The sequence below is a fragment of the Rhinolophus hipposideros genome (genome assembly GCF_964194185.1).
Source record: "Rhinolophus hipposideros genome assembly, chromosome: 3".
NCBI lineage: Eukaryota > Metazoa > Chordata > Mammalia > Chiroptera > Rhinolophidae > Rhinolophus > Rhinolophus hipposideros.
The window spans coordinates 78015474-78031161 of record NC_138049.1 but is presented as its reverse complement, the minus strand read 5'-3'; the positions used below and the strand labels follow the sequence as shown (position 1 = coordinate 78031161).

At 37.2% G+C, this 15688-nt stretch overlaps 1 protein-coding gene across 6 annotated transcripts in view; it reads left to right on the top strand.

Annotated features, from left to right (window-relative positions):
• The first annotated feature begins 1124 nt into the window (after positions 1-1124).
• ADGRB3 (adhesion G protein-coupled receptor B3) overlaps positions 1125-15688 on the top strand; it is a 679308-nt gene continuing 664744 nt past the window's right edge. For 4 of the 6 annotated variants that reach the window (XM_081037439.1, XM_081037435.1, XM_081037437.1 and 1 more), the window contains exons 1-3: positions 1132-1698; positions 3110-3275; positions 4399-5170. In XM_081037439.1, coding sequence (XP_080893565.1) covers positions 4414-5170 — 757 coding nt within the window. In that variant the 5' untranslated portion in view covers positions 1132-1698; positions 3110-3275; positions 4399-4413. Of the gene's footprint in view, positions 1699-3109; positions 3276-4398; positions 5171-15688 lie in introns of all 6 variants that reach the window. The other 2 variants (XM_081037440.1, XM_081037436.1) reach the window with 2 other exon arrangements.

Here is a 15688-nt window from a genome sequence, read left to right as displayed (position 1 = left end):
TAAATAAATAAATAAATGTGAGGAGTGGTGGAAATTTATCTTTTTTTTTCCCCTGCTAAATAGAGAATCTGATAGCTTCTCTTCCCCCTTTCCCTTGCTTTTTCCCACCCCAGTTCCCAAACCTGTTACTAGGGAAACTTGAAAAAGAATCAGATACATTACATTAAGAAAACAAAAGTTTAGACCCCACAACCATGATCCCATTGCCATGCAGAAAGCAATGCAAGATGCCCAACCTCAGTCGCCGCATGGTGGTCCTGACAAAGCCTGTATCTAGCCAGAACAAATAAGATGTTAATTGCAGCCTCGCTGAGAAAAACTACTATTGTTCCACCCGGAGACACGCAGCAGTGCAGCTGAGATGTGCCCCCTGCGCTGTTGACCGTCAATTCGTCTGAACCCCGGTGCTGAAATGACAGCTCTGAGCCAGCGACAGGTCCCCGCTAAAAGAGTCAGGCGATCAAGTCCAGAATTTACTTCCAATCCCTCAGGGCGGCTCAGGGTGGCCTCTCGGTCTTCCGCACCTCCCTAGCCTCGCCCCCCAGTGAGTTTCTCTTCCAGTTGGTCGCCGCCAGCCCCAGTGGTGGGAACTGAGGATGCAAAAACCTCCCAGACGCAGAAAATGCCGCTTTCGGGACGTGCTCGGTTTTGAGTGGCCGTGACGTGCAAGCGCACCGCGGCCTTGGCGGGAGCTCCGCGCAGCCCCCCTCCCGCCGGGCCTCCCTCCTCTCCCACCAAGCCGCTCCGCTCGCTTTCTCTCGCAAACACCGGCCCGCACCCCCGGGAGGCAGAACTCCGGGACGGCGCAGCTGCGGCGCTGCACGCGTGGAGCCTCGGGCCCGCCGCCCCGCGCACCCAACCGGCGCGGGCTCAGGGAGCGCGGTGTGGGGCGCGCGGTGGCGCGCGCGCCTATGTCCTCACGGGGAGCCAGCGCGCGCGTCCGGGGACGCGCACCCCCTCCCTGGCGCGCGCCCCGAGACAGAGCTTTACTATCTCGCTGCCTCTCGCGCCTCCCTCCTCGCTGGGCATTCAAACAGCTTTCCGACATCACCAGCCAAGGATTTTCCCCCCCTCTCCTTAGTCGCCGTCCGTCCATCAGTACCTGCGGGGCGGGGGGGGAGGGCGGAGGAGGAGGGAGGAAAGCGGAAAGAGGAAAAAGCAAAAGCTTGAGCCTTCCGATCCGACCACGAATACTCCTGTAATAAACCCACCGCCCCAACAAATCTGCCTTAGCAGCCGCCGCCGCTGCCGCCGCCGGTCACTTCTCGTCTCAGCGCCTTCTTTGCTTCTTGGCGAATCGGTTTGTTGAGGGGGTAGATTTGATAAAACCAATCCTTGCTCTTAAGCCATTTGCATTTTTTGATGTTGTTGTTTCCTTAGAGTCTCTCTTCGGGGGGCTTGCTCCCCCCCCCCACGCCCTCGGTTGGAGGTTGGACTCAGTTGGATACGGCGTCAGGCTCCGGGGTCCTGGGGCTTTTTTCTCCCACGCCTTCCCCTCATTGATCCACCCCCCCCATCTTTTGCTTCTCATATATGTGTTTTTTTTTAAAAAAATAAACCCTGATTTTTGAAGCTGAGCCGGGGAAAATGGGCAACGGTGATTGGGACCGAAGGGGAGTCTCTCCGTCACTGTTGCTGGGACGCGTGCCTGTGCTGGTGTCTTAGAGCAAGAGCCTCCCTGAGCTTTCGGAGTGGAAGGTAAGGAAGGGGGTCCAGGGGTCACCTTCCCTCTGCAAGGGGTCGCCACCGAGGAGCTTTCGGCTAGGTGTTTGCGGAGAGAGGACCAGGAAAGGAAAGGCAGTTGCTAGCAGATGGAAGGGCTGCGAGCAAACCCGACTGTCTGCATTTACTTAAACGCCGCAGTTGAAAAGTTAGAGAAGTCGGGTTTTCAAGAGATGAGCTGAGTAGGAAGGAAGAGGCAAGGAGACCTAGAAAATCTGACGGTGTGTGTGATTGGGATAATTTTTATGAGGGGAAAATTTTAGGTTAAAAAGGAAGTTAAGGGAGAGCAGTGGGTCTCTGTTGGGGAAAAAAAAAATCAGTGGAGTGATGGCGCCGTCTATGTTCGACTAAACTAAAGTGTCACCCAGAAAATCAGTTTTGAGAATAGCTAAACTAAACGTCTGCTTCTCAGCAGGGGACAAATAAATGAATACATACATACATACATACATACATACAAACACATAACATCCTTGAGACCTCGGTGGCCAGCCCTAGACACCCTCCTCCCCATTCTTTCTTTCTTAAAGAGGGAAATACAATTGTTTGAACTGACCCTGCAGTGTGTGTGTGTGTGTGGGGGGGGTGACAGCAGAGTACAATGATTCGGTTTTGATTATTTCGAATAAAACAAGACTCCATACACCAAGGCCTAATGATTAAAATAAAGAGCATTCTATTGAGGGGAGTCTTGAGCAGGCTTGAAAGTGAAATCAGAGCTATTTCCTCACTCTTTCTAGCCCTTGATGAGCACAGCAATGCAGACAAGCACTGTCAAAAAGAAACGAAAGTACCGGATTTCATTAGGAAAAGAAATACGATCTCTGTTTGAGTTACCGGTTATAAAATGAAGCCCCCTTTCATGGATGGAATTCCTAATTTAAACACTTATTGTCACATTGGCTCTCCTCGCCTACATTCTATACTGAAGAACACTGCGCAGACCTGCATTGCCTGCAAAATGCTACAGCAAAAAAAAGAGAAAATTATTCCCAGAATTTTCTACAACTTTTTCTATTTTTTTAACCTTTAAGTGCTCGTTGGCTTTATTTTCTCAAGAACAAAATGCATTATTCATTGAGCTGTATGCTTGAAACAGAGGAAGAACAGTTTTGATAGTTCCAGCAGTTCTGATGTTATTTTAAACTGCTGCTATATAGAGATGGAGAGTTGGGGCTGGTTTTGCCTATATCAAGACATAGAATTTGAATTATAATCTGGAAAATGCAGATCTGTCTTCAGGGACTTCGGTCACTGGATTTTGTGTGCATGCGTTGGTGTGTGTTATGCAATGGGAAGGAAGGTTTTATCCTTTGGTTCAGAGAGGACCCAGGCTAAGACATGAAAACTCTTAACTATATGTCTGTATATTTGTCTCTGTTTACAGAATAGTGGAAGAGACTGCAGCCTAAAGACTTTAAAAATTAACTTGGCATCACTTTTCTCAGCTCAAAGGCTAAACAAAAAAGCAGTGTCATTTATTCTAAGAAATAACTTCTTAAAGGTTAAAGCTGAGAAAAATTCAAGCTATTTTTGGATAACAACTTACAGAGGTAAATATAACCAAGGATTACTTTATTATGCAAGGCCAAGTTAAAAATATATATAAAGAAGAGGAGCTTTGGAGCTGTGGTTGGAAAGAGAGCAATTCAATAATTGAAATCTGCTAGGAAAGAAAATGCTGATGTCTTTTATTTATCATGTGTAAATCTTAAATTACAGTAGATAACTCTATATAAAATAGCTTCAATTTAACAAACAAATTAAAAGACTGAAGCCAGCTCAGTTAATGTGGTCCTGGGATATTTTTTTTTCACTGGCATCGCCTTTGGATACAGATACTAATACAATGATCCACTTTATGTATCCCAAGAGGGCATGTCACATTGAAATGACTGCCTTAAATTCTGGTTCTCACTGGTGATGTCGAACAAGACTTCCCTGTGTGTATATATATATATATATATATATATATATATATATATATACACTTATGCCCTTTCTCAGATGATGGTTTTAAAATTCTGTTAATCCACATGAATGCTGGTGTTTTTGCACAGGAATTTCTCATCAGTTTACAGCGTGGCCCCTGCAAAGACAAGTAGAGACATTTAGAAGAATATGTTTCATCTGCAGCAAATCATTTGTGCTTTTAAAATTGTGGCTATCATTTATCGTAATTTCACATTTAAGAGAAAGAAATAATGTGATGACAGCTGTTCCCAGATTATCAGATTAGATTTTGTGTGATGATGTTTACTGTAGGCAGAGAACTGAGGAAGAGAAAATGTTGTATAGGTTGCTTAAAAATATTTAAAAAATTAACACCTAGGCTATGATATTTAAAAAGTCATTTTTATCTCCTTTCAATTCAAGTATAGTGCACTTGGTGTAAATACTGGTAGATAAATTAGAATATTCCTATTAATCTATGAAATATTTTTAAATTGAATGTAGAGAATTTGGCCATTGTGATGACCACTTGAGGGCGCTGTTCACACAGCAACAGATAATTTCCTGGCGTTATAAAATAAAAATTACCTGCCCTTCTTTTAAAAAGGTTTTTTTTTTTTTTAACTGAAATCTTGAAAACAGCTGGCTGTAATATTGGAGGAGTTTCTTTTTCAATGCACGTAGACTCCTACTTGCATTTTACTTTCATTGCCATTTTTACAGGCCAAATGACATAGGATGAAGGCTGTTCGTAACCTGCTGATTTATATATTTTCCACCTATCTCCTGGTTATGTTTGGATTTAATGCTGCCCAAGACTTCTGGTGTTCAACTTTGGTGAAGGGAGTCATTTATGGATCGTATTCTGTAAGTGAAATGTTTCCCAAAAACTTTACAAACTGCACTTGGACGCTGGAAAATCCAGATCCAACCAAATATAGCATTTACCTGAAATTTTCCAAAAAGGACCTTAGCTGCTCTAACTTTTCCCTCCTGGCTTATCAGTTTGATCATTTTTCTCATGAAAAAATAAAGGATCTTTTAAGAAAGAATCATTCTATAATGCAACTCTGCGATTCCAAGAATGCTTTTGTTTTTCTACAGTATGATAAAAATTTTATTCAAATACGTCGGGTATTTCCAACCAACTTCCCAGGATTACAGAAAAAAGGGGAAGAAGACCAGAAATCTTTTTTTGAGTTTTTGGTATTGAACAAAGTGAGCCCAAGCCAGTTTGGTTGCCATGTATTATGCACTTGGTTGGAGAGCTGCTTAAAATCAGAAAATGGGAGAACAGAAGCATGTGGGATCATGTATACAAAATGCACCTGCCCTCAGCATTTGGGAGAGTGGGGAATCGACGACCAGTCGCTGGTTATGTTAAATAACGTGGTGTTACCCCTGAATGAGCAGACCGAGGGATGCCTGACCCAGGAGCTGCAAACCACCCAGGTCTGCAATCTTACCAGAGAGGCCAAGCGACCGCCCAAAGAAGGTAAGCGTCCCGCAGACACCGGGAGATACAGGGAGGTGAGGGGGCGTCTGGGGAGGGAATTAAAACGTGCTGTTTCAACACATGGGCGTAATTGTTTCTCCTTTCACTCTAGCATTTTTGGATTAATTTGATTTGTGATTTTCACTGATAAAAGTCTCTTAGGCTAGTTTCAGATTTCAAGATTTTAGAGAAGGGCAGTGAGGCTGGGATAGTTCTCAGCAACATAACCCCGGGAGTGCAGAAGGAATATTCAGGAGAAAAAGAGATGCAAATACGTGGAGTCAGTTTGCACTGGAGGTCGGTGAAAAGGGGGCAGGGAGCTTTATTAGGCTGCAGCCCCTCGGGGAGACCTCTCCCACTCCCTCTCCCTCTCCCACCTCCCCCTTTCGACCCCCTCCTTCCCTCCCTCCTTCTCTCTCTCTCTTTCTTTTTCTCTTCCTCTCTCTCAAATGACACATGTGAAATGGATTTGTAGACATCTCCCTCAAGCCCCAGCCCTGTAAAAAGTCGCCTTCCCTTCCTCTGCGTCCCACCCTCTCAAACACGACCCTTTTCCATATTTGGGGCAGCATGACTAAACGGTGACACAAACTCAATAGCACACCAATTTGGACCAAAAGACCTCCTGCTACAGGAAGCCAAGCGTGCCCCTCCCTCCCACAGGTGAGGGATGTTCGATGCTCTGTATGATAAATACCACGCTCTTTGGTGGGTCAAGAAAACCCCAGTGGAATCGCAAACTCTGAGGTCTGCCCACTTGCGGGCAGGGGAGAAGGGTGGAATTGAAATGCATGTTTATTCTGTAAGACCTGATATCCCTCTTGCGTGATTTTTGCTTCTCTTGGTCCCCTGTTGATATACAGGAGAAGAGAGGGGGATCATCAGAGATGAGCTAGATGGAAAAGACAGTGCAACGGAAATGCGGAGGAAAAAGAGAAAGTACAGGAGTGATTTATAGTTTTCACCCAATCCCCAGTGGGGGAGCTACCAGAGCATTTGAGATCTTGGATTATGTTTAATAATGCAAGAAAGCTGACATATTTTGAGAATATTAGTTTCCTGTTTGGAAGGTTAATGGATGTGTTCCATTCATTTGAGGACATGGCTGATACACATTCGTTCTTGCTCCCCAACCATGCAAGAAAAGAGAGTGTTGATTTTTAATGCAGGAAATGTTTTCTGATCGCCACAAAGATCCCTGTCTGTGGAACGGGACAGCCAACCTCCAGTCTCTCTTTCCTCCCCCTCCCCCAACAGAAGTTGTCTTTGTAGCCAATATAAAATTGACACGTTGTTGGAGAATTTTCTTTAAGGGTAGCCAAGGCTTTGTAAAGGGGGAGAAAAAGAGAGAAAGACTTAACTAGCTAAATGCGTTTTCTTGGCTGAAAGCAATTTGGGGGATGGGAATTTGGAGGGGCAATGGTACAAGGGGAAAAGATGTGTTAGAAAATAAATGCAGACTAATGGCAGTGAGAGAGAGCTGAAAAACCTTTAAGATTTCTACAGGTCAGTGTTTCACTAAAAGCTGTGACTGAAGAAAACAAAGTGGTTTTAAATTACAGGAGTTCTTTTCTCTAGTAAAAATCCCAGAGAAGCACTTGCAACTGCAGGGATGGTATTTAACACCATTTAAAACTAATTAGTGTCCCCTAGAATAAGAAGCTACAGTACACACAGAAACTGTGATGTTACAAGCTGGCTAATAAGACTATTAACACCAGAAACTAGTTTTTGTTTGTTTTATTGTTTTAATAAAATTTAGAAAATCTCTTTTTTCAATGGTTTTCTTTAATCTATTTATTCTATCACATTGACTGCTGATGGCAGTGGAAAGTGAATCCAGTTTCACAATCCTTTTTTTGTGAATGGGAGCAAGTGACAAAATAAAGTTGTGTGCACAATAAGCACGGTTTTCAAAAATTTTACTGGTCATGATTATGAAATGGGGTTAAGATGGGAGCAAGTGACAAAATAAAGTTGTGTGCACAATAAGCACGGTTTTCAAAAATTTTACTGGTCATGATTATGAAATGGGGTTAAGATACTGCTGGGATTTCTGGAATTTAGACTAGATAGCCGTTTGTTTTGTAAGTGATTAAAAATGGGTGATTATAGACATTAGATGTATAAATCATGTGGGGAATGTATACATCTTTTGGCTAATTAGCTGGCAAAATGAGGAAGGAATTTGCTATTTGCTCCATAAGCAAGCAAATAAATTTTTATATTCAAATTGTTAACATGGTAGTAGAACTGAACTAGGAAAAGTTTATATAATAGGGGAAGAATATATGCTTTATCAATAAAATTTCACAGCCTATATTCTAAATTTGTGCTCTTTAATCGTTTAGTTATTCTCAGTCAAAAGATGAGGAAGGGTAAAGAATTCCTGATGACATAATTGTAGCCAATGCATTTGTAAGTAATTCTTATAACGTACAGCACTCTTTAGCTCAGTCAAAGAAGACTTTTTGGCTATGCTTCATTGTAGGAAAGGAATGTGAAAATTTGCAGATTCTTAATTTAGTAAAATGTATGCAATATATTAAATCTTAAAATATTTTATATAAATTATATGTACAATCTTATGAAAGAATTATTTTTACACAATTTCAAATAAACTACCACATAATATTCACATGGCTTGAGGTTAATAATTACAGATAGTTGTGATACTTATATCTTGTGTTCTTACAGAATGTCCTCACTTTATGTGGTAACACGTAAACCCAGGTTTTAAAATGAGGTTTTAAAAATTTGACTTCTATCTTATATTGCTATGTGATTTCTATTTTCTATGTAAATATAGTCAAATTATCCTGTAAGGTATCAAGGGAATAAAGACAAGAATTATTCTCCACAGTTTACGACTCCCATTTTATTCACTGGAATAAGTACTGACTCAGAAAGCCTTGAATAGAAATATTTTCCACATTTATTACATCATAGAAGTGGCACAGATTTGACAGAAGAGTATTATATGCAGTAGATGCAATTCCATATTGTTTTGTGTGATGGTGATGGCAGAGGTATATCAAATGGTGAATATTTTTCATGTATACATTGGAATTATGAAATCATGTTTAGTTAGTATTTGAGGAAACTAGGCTCCCAGGAATAGGATATTGATTTTGAGATAGGATTTCTATTAAAACGTTTATTAATAAGACATTCATGTACTGAAGAATTTCATAGTCAGAAAACAGCAAGAAGAAAACTATCACTGCTTTGTACTTATAGCACCAACAATTACAAATGTTGTAAATATGTTGTAAAAGTAAATTGTTGGACTGATGCTTCATTAAAGTGTTAAATTTTAGTACATTTAAATATCTTCTTATATTACATTTCATACATGAGGGTGGCATGTGATTATGGAAACTTGGTTGTCATTCCCCAATTTTCATGTGAAATTGTGAAAACCAAGTAAATCATCAAAATGAAGCCTTTTATAAATAATGACTTAAAGAAACTATATATGATATATAACTTTTATTTCTTATTTATTTTTTAAAGGAAAGTCAATGATGTTTACCTGGTTTTCAGATGTAAACTTGGGGATAGATTAGCTTTCATTCATGAGGTCTTTACTATGTTTCCTAGGACTCTTTTCCCAAAGAGGATTCTGGATTACATAGCTAAAATATGAAAGGTGATAAAAGATCTTATTTCTTACTACTTCACTTAAAATAAGTAATTAAAACAGTTTTGGCAGGAAAATTATACACCAGGGTATCTAAATCACATAATAAGCCTTAATGGAACCTTTGTTTGCTACTTACATCAATGGCTCTACTTATGTGAATGGAAATTGGGATCCCTGTATAGATTCCAGGAAATCTGAACACACACACTCATTTGTCTTTCCAGTGTGCTTCTGCTAATCCTTGTTATTCTACCACTCAGGGGAATGCTCACTATGTGCCTGTGTAAAATCTAGCCCGTGTTTGTGTGTATGTTTGCAGTTTTAGGCACATCTTTGTCATCTAATGCAATTTGTGTCTCTTTCAGTTTGTGTTCAAATTTCTTTCTATTTTTGCTCCTTTTACCTTCATTACTGTTTCAGACATCTTTGAACTTTCTCTTCACCCTCCTTTGATCTTCCTTTGTAAACGACTGCCATGATCCCACACTCTTATTAGAATATGGGCTGTTATTACTGAAAAACACAGAACCTGATAGATTGTCCTGCCCTTTAGCTGGATCCCATAACCCTTTGCATATACTCGTACTGTACTTCTAGTATTTCTCATATCACAGTGTATTTTTTTATTTATATTTACATCTCCTTCCACTAACTTGGGAGTTCTTCAAGTATAAAGACTGGTTCTTCGAATTGTGTCGGACAGTCTTAACTGAGCTTTGGTAAATATTGGTTGAAATGGGTGTTAAATGAACAAGACAAAGAAATATCTCAGTAGGAAAGATAACAATAATGTGATTACAATCGAAAGAATAAAAATACATCATTTTGGGAAAGGAGCCACCTTTTACTTTTTTTTTTTTTTTTTTTTTTTTAGGAGAAGATGGCTACCATTTATCTTATTTCCAATTCCATTTATATATTATTTATACCAGTTTATGAACTCAAGGTATTACTTAATAACATTTAACAAGAACAAGAAAAATGGAGTTGAGAAATAGTCTTAATTTCATATATATTTATTTTAAGAGGTTAATGATAAATATAATTTCTTTTACATACCTGTCTAAAGAAACGAGGTAAGAAAATTTGCCAGTTTCTCTTTAACTGTCTTCATTTCACTGGACATTTCTCTCTTCTGGCTCTAGCATTACTTCTACAGTAATGCTATTTCTTAAATACTCTCTTCTACACTTTGAAACAAATACATGCAAACTCTAAGAAAGAGGAAAATAGTATTTGCGTGTCAAGTTCAGTGCTTCTGTTATTCACTTCTGGTTATGATCTGTAAATACAGTAATAGTAGAATGTTAGTAAAATTGTAGGCCTGGTCAAGTAATGCCATAATGGCATAAGTTTTGTGTTTGCCATTTCAGAATTTCGTCAAACAATTTAGAAGGTAGCTCATATGTATAGTATTTAATGAAACAAAGCTGTATTACATGGCAACATATTTTTGTAGACAAGTTAAAATAATAACATGGACATTTGTGTGTGTGTTTGTGCCATGCGTGCACACATGTGCCAAGATGTACATTTCAGTGGGTTTTTTATGAAAACTGTAGATAAATATTCTGCAGGTTAGTTTTCTTCCAAAACTGAGATGGGAATTTTATTTTGCATCGAATCCAGTTTCATGCAATCCTTTATTTACTTCATTTCTTAATAGACGCAATTGATTATTAAATGATTATTTTTATAGAAGCAATTTTATTATACTTTGAATATTTTTATAAAATATAGTATTCTTTAGAATCAGCCTGGAATACATTACTGATAAATCATCTGGTCCTTGGATCTGAAATTAGTGTTCATTCATAAATAAGCTTTTCTTACTCTTTCAAAATGTGTGCTAGGTTTTAAAATCCTAACCAGACAGAGCTGAGTTTGAATCTGCTCTTCCACATTATAACTGTGTTATTCTGTATTAGTACTTCCCCCCTTTCAGACTAGATTAGTAATGCTTATTTCTCAGGGTAAAGGAGAGCAGGAAATGACAACATGTATTAAAATAATAAATTAATTGCTCGGAATATTTTAGTTCCTGTTAGCCCTCTGGAAAATTTTTCCCAATTCAATTAACTAATAAAATCAGAAAGGTATTCAGTTTTTCTAAGTGTGTCTCTTCATTGAAATGAAAGGTATGTTTTGGTATAAGATATGCTTGGGTCCCTGAAGTGACTCAGCCACCTAGTAGTGTATTTGACAAGTGACAGAGCTTGATGGAGCTTGACTCATCAATCTACCGGAGTAGACTGTTGTATTAAATGAGATTGAACTTGTAGAACACTTAGTCCATTGCTCAAGTTATGTTAACTTCTTGATTCAGTTTTTAAGCTTCTTTTTTACTCTTCTGGCTATAAATGATAGAGAATTGATAATAAGTAATCAAGTAGTTGGTCATTTAATTATTTGAACATATTTAGGAATTTAGGAACATTTAACAAAGGAGCATTAAGCATTTGAAAGTATGTCTGTTTTGTATTAAATAAAGAAAAGGTAGCATCTCAATATGTTTGTGTTGATGGAGGCATGACTAATACATCAAACAGATCAGGCTAGTGGTGTGTGAGTCATCCTAAGCCTGGGAAGCTGTCCTTTGGATGTCATTGCTGAGAGCCTGCAAAACCATTTAAATTAAACAGTTTGCAAGTATTTTATTTTTTGCTTCATTGTGCAAAATTAAGTCATGTTTTGAGATCTATTTTGAAAAGGAATTATCTTGAAATATTAGTCTATGTTAAACTGGAAAAAAGTAGGACTTTGAGGGATTTTTTTTCCCACTGACTTGCGATCAGTAATTACAGACAAGTGAGCCCCAAGATTCCCCCAAAGTCTTACATATTTAGGTATTCGAAAGAAAACAAAAAAAAAATAGTACTCATTTTAAGATTCTGATATTTTCTTAAAATTATAAAATGCCAACTATAAGATTTCGTAAAATACTAAATGCTGTCTGTTCAATTATCTTGCAACCGTCATTTAGGAATTTTGTTCACTTGCAAAGAATGACCTAGCTACATATCTGTTAAAATAATGTATTTTTAATTTGCACAGAAGGTGCAGTAAGTAGCAAATGCATAGTAAATGCATTAGCATGGAGCTGTTTCCCTCAAAATTAAGGGAATGAGAGTCTGTTAGGAAAGCTGACATATTTGCTGAGTTGCATTTTCCCAATAACCTACCCCTGTCTCACATTTCATTATGCTTGGAACACATTATAAAATATGAAGGTAAAATGGTTAGTCTTTGGTTTCTACCATATTAAATGAAATAATTTACCTGCTCACTTAATTCTGGACATTATATTCTCAAATTATTTCTTTTGAATTACAATTTTTGGGGCCTGTGAGCTGTTTGGGAAAAATAGAGCAAATATATGTATGGAAAAGACATTAGAACACTGAGGGAACCAAATTACAATAGTTAGAATGAAACTTAAATGCAATTAGATATAAGAATAAGCATTACAACAATTTTAGATAGCCTTTCTGGGTAGAGGAATCTTGGTTGTAGGTCCTTGCTTTTCATCACTGAATGTTCCTGCTAATGCCTTCTGGTCTACAAAGTTTCTGTTGAGAAATCAGCTGAGTCTTATGGGGGCTCCCTTGTAGGTAACTAACTGCTTTTGACTTGCTGCTTTTGAGATTCTCTTTTTGTCTTTAATCTTTGGCATTTTAATTATCACGTGTCTTGGTGTAGGCCTCTTTGGGTTCATCTTGTTTGGGACTTGCTGTGCTTTCTGGGCTTGTATGTCTATTTCCTTGACCAGGTTAGGGACATTTTCAGTCATTCATTCAAATAGGTTTTCAATTCCTTGCTGTCTCTCTCTTCTCCCTCCGGTACTCCTATAATGTGAATGTTGGTATGTTTGATGTTTCCCAGAGGCCCCTTAAACTTACCTCAATCTTTTGGATTTTTTTTTCTTTTTACTGCTCTGGTTGGGTATTTTCTGCTGCCTTGTCTTCTACATTGCTGGATCAAAACGATTATTTAGAATTGAAGGACAGATAAAGAACTTCCCAGCCAAGAAAAAGCTAAAGGAGTTCATCACCACCAAACCAGTATTACAAGGAATCTTAGAGCTACTTCTTTAAGATGGGAGGGGGATTAGAGATGGGTGAAAAGGGGAAGGGATTAAGAAGTACAAATTAGTTGCTACACAGTAATCATGGGGATTGCATACGGAATATATTCAGTAATATTATTATAACTGTATGGTGGCAGATAGGTATTGGATCTGTCAGAGTGATGGGGTTAGGGGCAGGGTGCAAAAGGTGAAGGTATTAAGAAATACAAATTGGTAGTTACAGAGTAGTCATGGGGATGTAAAGTATAGGGAACATAATCAATAATATAGTAATAACTATGTGTAGTGCCAGGTGGTACTAGTTAGGAGGATCACTTCCTAAATTACATAAATGCCTAACTACTATGCTATATTCTTGACACTAATTTAACATAATATTGAATGTCAACTCTAATTGAAAAATTTAAAAAGAGGGGAGAAAAGATCAATAATGTTGTCACAGTGTGGTAGTGTCAGTTGCTGGATTTATCATCGTGATCACTTCTTTAGCATAGGAAATAAATTCAATAAGGTGGTTAATGACACTGTATAGCTAGGTGGGTACTGTTGAATAACTATGACGTACACCTGAAACAAATATTGTATGTTAGCTGTATTTTAATAAAAAAAATATTTTGAGAAAAACAAAAAACAGTTGTAGAGTCAACCAGAGAACATTACTTTGGTGAAATTACTTTTTAGCAATACATATGGTAAGATGATAGAAATGTCACAGAAATATTTGCTCTCCTGAGTAATTTATGCTGAGTAATATACAGTATTTCATGACATTTCTAGTGGCATTCCTCCCTTTTACGGTAATTTATAAATATTGATAATAAAACATAATTTCTACACTTGCATATCTAAACAGTGATAATTTATTCTCCAATGAACACATTTGAAAGAGAAGCTTCATCTACATATGACTCCTAGAAGTAAGGTGTTTTAATAAGCATTTTATAAATTGAAAGAATATAATAAAATCTAACATTGAGAAAGTACTTTCCAGTTTGCAAACCTCTGTTGCAAATACTGTTTTATTTGGGCAATAACTGTGAAGCATGTAGTAGTTGCTTCATTGAAATGTATGAATGATATAAATTATCCTGAAGACGATGGTTTTCCTTTTCTAAAAATTTTAATACAAATTTGTTCAAATGAAAAACTAGAGAATTTCAGTCTTTTTTTTTTTTTTTTTTTTTTTTTTTTACTGTTTCTGAAACAGTTGAATCTGAATCACAAATTTTCAGATTTCTAAGGGACTTTGGGAATTATCTACTCTAAATGTTATCTAATCAATGGAATCCCGATCTGCACACCTATAATGGGAATATTATTTCAGCTGAACATAATTCTTCTTAGAATTTATATTTAATACCATCTATATAATGTAAAAGAGGCACAGTTATTTAGGACTGTTTGATAGATATAATCATTAAAAATATGTGGTATCCAGCCATGACACTAATCAGTACACTTGGTTATACTATTTAATACAGACTAATTTTTACAAATTAAAGCTTTCATTCATTAGCTTTTTGTTCTATTTGGTATATATTATTTAAACACATGTGAGGCATATCTCAAAAAACTATTGATTTTCGGTCAAAGCTCATTAAATAAAAAGAGCAATGCATTTCAAGCTCAGAGTCTGTCTAGATTTCCTAAGATGATTTAGCAAGATCTATCTTGGATTTTCATCTCATAATCATTTTCTAGGAAAATCTGTGCTTTAGAGAAACAACATGTCTTAATTTTTGTTTTAGTTATCTTATGGCACATTGAGAAATACTGTTCATGGTGGGAGAAGAGTGAGGTCAGGTCTGTTCTATAGAAAGACAGCTTCTGTCAGATGGGCTTACAGTTTGAGCTCTGACAACCATTCTCTCCTCTCATTTCTTTAGGCCTGTTTCTAACCCCAAGTACCATACTCTCTCTTCCTGTTTTTATCTATGCCTTACTCTATTCTCAAATTACTTTAATCAAGGACAACATCTGTTTCTTCCTGGGACCCTGACTAATACAGGGATGTATAATTTTAGTGGTGAGATGATTTCTGATTACTTTTGAGATTGATCCAAAACCAACATTTGAAGTTTTGATCCATTTAATGTACTGAAGGTCTTACAATAATTGGTTCTTTTGCAGATTGGCATACAGACCAGCCCACGTAAACAGAGAAATAAATAACTAATAATTTAAAGAATTGAGTTAATGAAAATTTAAATCAGTTGGCCATGTTTTTTAGCTCAGTTGAAATGGTATATTTTTTACACTTAATCCAAACTCAGTATGTATTCATCTTCATAACTCCATTGAGTGTAAGCCTTCCAAGTGTTTTAAATTGTATATATAATATAAATTGTACATATAATATAAATATATATATATACATGTATATGTGTATATATATTTATATACATATATAAATATATATAAAATATAATATAAATGTATATATACATATTTATAATATAAACATATATACATCATATATACATCATATATGTATTATTTTCAGTGTTGAGGTGACTCAAGAACATTTGATGTGGCCTGGACAGTCAAAATTTTGTTAGTTAATAATTACAAACAAACAACTTCAAGGCTCCCATATAAAACAAAAAATCCTGACTGATTAAGATTTAGTTCTAATTTTATATCATTATAATACTGGAAATATAAAATGAAGATAGAATTTCAGTTGTCAGTATAAGTTTCATTTTGCCTGTTGATTTCATTATCCATCTCAAAACAAAAACATACACAAAGTTTTTTTTTCCCCCCTTTATTCTAGAAAAGAAAT